This window comes from Notothenia rossii (assembly GCF_949606895.1).
Source record: "Notothenia rossii genome assembly, chromosome: 4".
In the NCBI taxonomy this organism is placed as follows: Eukaryota; Metazoa; Chordata; class Actinopteri; order Perciformes; family Nototheniidae; genus Notothenia; species Notothenia rossii.
The window spans coordinates 18,649,785-18,654,784 of NC_136902.1; the positions used below are offsets into that span (position 1 = coordinate 18,649,785).

Consider the following 5,000-nt stretch of genomic DNA (forward strand, 5'->3'; position numbering starts at 1 on the left):
TGTGTGTCTGTGTGTGTGTGTCTGCTGTGGTGCGGAACACTGATGGATGTCCTGTAAAACGTTTTGGTGTAAGTTCAGATTTCACTCACTTCTTTGCACACAGCCAGACACGGAGGATTTTGAATGTGTTTTTGGGAAGTGTATGAACACTCTGACCTATGGCAGCACTGGCCAAATCAAGCAGCTCTCAATAACAAATGATGGGATAGGCCCCAGCCTCCTTCTTTCTCACACACACTGTATTAGTCAACAATGGTTCATTTAATGGACGTTAGGTCAAAGTTGACCTCCAAAAATGAACGAGTAAATAGGTTGCGACATTTCAATTCCTTAGTGAATGATAGCATACAGTTGGGGGCCACCTCCCTGAGAACTGGGAGTAAAAAAATACAGTGAAAGCATTTTGAGTCGTTTAATAGGCTAAACAGTAAGAACCTTGAGCTATATTACTCACTGTCACTCCTATTTGCCCTTCATTCTATGGTTGTCTTGACTTTGTCTGTTTGAAATCTGCTTATCTATTCTTGACTTTTATTATTGGTCTTTTCTAGGTAGATGCTCTGCGTGTGCGTCTCGAGGAGAAGGAGCAGCTACTGACCAAGAAGACAAAGCAGCTGCAGGACCTGAACGATGAGAAGAGCACGCTGACAGGAGAGATCAGAGACATGAAGGACATGCTCGATGTCAAGGAGAGGAAGGTTAATGTCCTGCAGAAGAAGGTAAGTGAGTTCAGCGGTTGCTTGTAGTGATACACCCACAATTTGATTGAGATATTTTGCCCTTGAAATAAAACAAATACAGCTTTATGAAAGTTCAGATTTTAGTTGGGATTATAGTTTTTTTAATTATACGTCTGCCAATATACATTTGCCAGGAAAAACTATTGCTCACTTAATTCGATCAGTTTTATAGGGGAACAGTGTAGACATTTGATCAGGCACCGGTTTGTTTTCTGTCACCACATAGGTACATCTGCTTTGTGAACCAGTCATATTGGAAATTAATGTTCTATTCTGGCCCCAAGACAATGTCTCTGGCATCGTGAATGGACTGTGAGAATGTTTGTTAAATTAATCATTGAATGTGTGCCTAGAAAGATGTGTCGCTCACCGATAATCTCTATTACATATGGTTAACAAAGACACACCCAGAGCAGCACAAACACCTTTCTATATCTATATACTGTATATATGCACACACATTTACACACATATGCACACACACTCTGACATGGCATGTCTCAGAGGCCTTAATGACTTTTATAAGGTTAGCTGTTTGGACAGAGCTTGTGGCCACCTGTGGTGTGCATGTTGGCAATTCCTCTTCAGACCAATTACACACACATAAAGCTCCCCTCTCATCTTCCTTGTTTCCTCTCATGTCCTCAAATTAGATCTCCTTCTTTCTCCTCCCACCCTCCCACTTGCTGAGTTTAATGAAAAGGGGCTCCAAAGGTCACATGCAGTGTGTATGTGTGTGCATAAAGATGTTTTAAATTTGTATGACATCAGGGTGTTTATGTTTGAGAAGGCAAGGCAAGGCAAGGCAAGGCAGGTTAAAGATGACCTTTACTGTATGTGCACCCTGCGCTGAATTCCTTGGGGTCTTACCCATAGCTCTTTATTTGAAGCACTTAATAAGCCTATTTGTATCTGATAAATGGACCCCCTCTGCTTTTTGACATTTAATATATTTTGTATTATGTTATTTTTCTTTATTTTATGGCCAAATTAATGTTTCTGCTAGTTTATTTTGGTGGCATTTGGTTACATTAATGTGTGCAGTGACAATATACTACCGTTTACCTCAGTTTCCATTTTCAATCTAAGTAGATTGATTTATTACTCTCAATGAGATAACTTTGGATCATGACTAGGCACTTTGTCTTGATGGTTGGTTTCTCTCTTAAAAACCTGCATCTCCTCATACACACATCTACATACTGCCAACCTTAAAAGCCTGCTTCCCATATTTATTATGAAACATTTTTCTGGTAGTGAAAGTTAGAAACAATATGAAATATACATGTATTGTGATACATACTCATAGACATAAAAGAGAGAGTTACGACACTGCTTCTTACATTTAAAGGTCCCATTTCATGGCCATTTCCACTGATCATAATTCTATTGTTGAATAGAATAGATTTATATTGTGCAATTTTCCAAACTCACATTGGCTTCTCATAGAGCATCTCTGTAAACTACGTGTATTCACTGAATTTCACTCTCTGCCTTTTACGGCTCGTTGTAGCTCCAGTAGCTCCAGCCCCCACCCTCCCTGTGAGCACAGTGTGCTGTGATTGGTTGGGACGTTGTGAATCGCGCTGAGCTCCGTGGAGGTGTGGTTTCCTTGTTTAGCGACAGCGAAACAAAGCCAAACTCATCATGAGCACACACAAAGTTACAGCCGAAGTAAAAACAATAAGCGTGGCTTGATATTGAGTAAGAAAAAGGTTGATAAACGCTGTGAGAATGGGTCTGCGGAGAGAATTTCGCCGCGATTCCAACTGTCTGTTATCAGCCTGCAGCCAGGGAGGAGAGATCAGCAGAGCTGCTTGCACTGAGTGTGTGTGTGAGGAAGTCCGTGGATTGGTCAATTTGGACCAATCAGCGGGGGCTTAACGTAACGGCTCCGCGGACATAACGTAATGGCTCCACGGATTGGTCCATTTGGTTCCGGGTAACGCATGACATCATGAGTTACCCGGAAGAATCAATGGACAGTGACGTATCTCCAGCGAGGCGTTTTGGGGAGGTCTTTTCTGTGTTAGAGTTGTACTCGCTACAGGGTGTACTTTGAGGGTTTTGACTCTGCAGGCCGTTTACATGCATACAAACCTTCAACACACAAGGGGACGGGTAATAACCGGAAAAGCATGACATGGGACCTTTAAGGTGACACGAGTGAAAGAAGAAGATATATTTAAAGGAAGAACCAGGCCAAGTATCTTACATTGTGAACCGACAGGTGTTTCACTCCATTAGCCAAACTGCTTACAATGAACACAATTTGATCGGTTTTCCAAACTTCCTATTTCCCAACAGTCCCTGGGGGCTATAACTTACACTGCTGAGTCTCTTGGGAAAGGCGGGAGTGGAGCTAGGAGTCAACGCTTGTTTCCTTTCTGGGCTTCATACTGCTGGCTTATCATAAAATACACAGACAAGCTCTGTGTGTGTGTGTGTGTGTGTGTGTGTGTGTGTGTCTGTGTGGTGTGTGTGTGTGTGTGTGTGTACTGTATGGTTGAAGTCAATGCAGGCAGCATGAATTCCTCCCTAGACACACATCTAAAGGCCAAGGATGTATTAGCTTTCCAAAGGGTGACTGCATGTTTCTTTGCAATGTTGCTGATCTGAGTGTGAACCTCGATTTATTATCTATCAAATAAATCTGTGCAATTCTTCGAGTTTGGCTTTGCAGCCAACAATTAATTATAAATTATGCCATTTTGAGAGATTGGTTATTTTCCACTGACAGTGTTTAAATAATTTCGAATATGTTTTCGCTGCAGTTTCCCTCTCGGTTCCTGGAACATACCTCTTAGATCTTTTTCATCTTCATTGCAGAAAACACAGAGCAGAATTTAATTTTAAGTATACACATACAGTCAGAAAAAAATGCATACAAAGTTACAAGCACAACATTTTAGTGTCCTTCTGAATATATCAGTTGGTTGCTTCGTGCATCTTTCTGGGAGCACGTGCAGTCGCCCTGTTCCTTCTTGCAGGCCCAAACTGAGATGAAGCAGAAGAAGAATTGATCTGCCTTTTTGTCATCTGCCTTCTTTTGAATGTAGGCATTTTTTGTCTTTTCCATTTCCTCCTTTTCCACCTCAAAAGCCCTTCTCAGCTCAGACATGGCGTCCTTTTCAGCATTAAACTTCTTTCTCCTCCTGCACTTTTCCTCAAGCTCTTTCTTGAAGGCTTTTCTTTCACTTGCAATGTTCTCTTTCTCCAACTGCATAGCATCTCTCGTTCTTTGGATGCCTGTCTTGTCCTGAATGTAGGCCATCCTCATCATTGCTATGTCTTCCTTTTCGATCTGGAAGGACCTTCTATCATCAGCCATAGCATCATTCTCAGCTTGAAAGGCCTTTCTTTTCATGCGTTGCTCCCTGATATATTGTTGAATTCTTCTCTTTCTTCTTCTCTGTCTGGAAAGCGGCTCTCACGGTTTGGATGTCTGACTTTTCTTTAATGATGGCCTCTCTGGTCATGGCCATTTCTTTCTCAAATACTTTTTTGTGCTTTTTCTCCAACTGCAAGGCATTTCTTTTCTCAGTCATTAAAGCACACTCTCTCTGGAAGGCCTCTCTCTCGCTGGTCAGGCTCTGCCTTTCCATCTCCAGAGCCTCCTTCATCATGTTTGTATGTGTCTCTTGACACAATAGTTTGTAGGCTTCTACCTCGCTCTGCCACTCCAGCATGTTGTTCTCAACAGTAGGATAGAAACATCCTGCTGTTCTTTGTAAGGCAAAGACGGGCTCTGCATCACTGCAGGCTGGAGGAGATAGTATTCATTACCATCATCGGTAATGAATACTATCTCCATGCTAACTAATGTTAGCCTCGTGGTACAGAGGGATGTTGTTTCTCTGAAACTGCTGGGCATTTCCATCCAGCCAGTAATACTCTTCACCATGAGCTTGTTGTGGTTGGTGTTGTCAAAGCACATGAGGTGAATAGAGATTCATCTATAAGGGCAAGAAAATCAGTATTAACTTGATAAAAAGTGTTAAACACATTTTGTATTTAACCTAACCTTTTTGGTGAAGTTTAAACTAACAAGCAAATATTACAGTGCTAATTTGAACCATTCCATTAAAAATGGTTTCAACCTCAACCCTTTTGGAAACCTACAGTTCATTACAATTGATGTGAGCACGAGTTTCCTTCCCAACTAGTGCTTATCTCAGAGATAAAGAGATCTGTCAGGAAAAACATTGTCTTACTTTACATTTAAACAAATGAAATACTTAGCACCGAAAAAGATGGGTC

The 5,000-nt window shown here is 41.4% G+C and overlaps 1 protein-coding gene across 11 annotated transcripts in view; it reads left to right on the top strand.

The window, feature by feature from the left end:
* Positions 1–5,000, top strand: part of LOC307035604 (ERC protein 2-like) — a 146,072-nt gene that overhangs the window by 34,032 nt on the left and 107,040 nt on the right. For 10 of the 11 annotated variants that reach the window (XR_013807147.1, XR_013807148.1, XM_079675163.1 and 7 more), the window contains one exon: positions 552–719. The exons of the other annotated variant lie outside the window; for it this stretch is intronic. Coding sequence is in view for 8 of the 10 variants with exons in the window: in XM_079675163.1 (XP_079531289.1) it covers positions 552–719 (168 nt within the window). In the remaining 2 variants the exon portion in view is untranslated. The remainder of the gene's footprint in view (positions 1–551; positions 720–5,000) is intronic. 11 annotated transcript variants of the gene reach the window in all.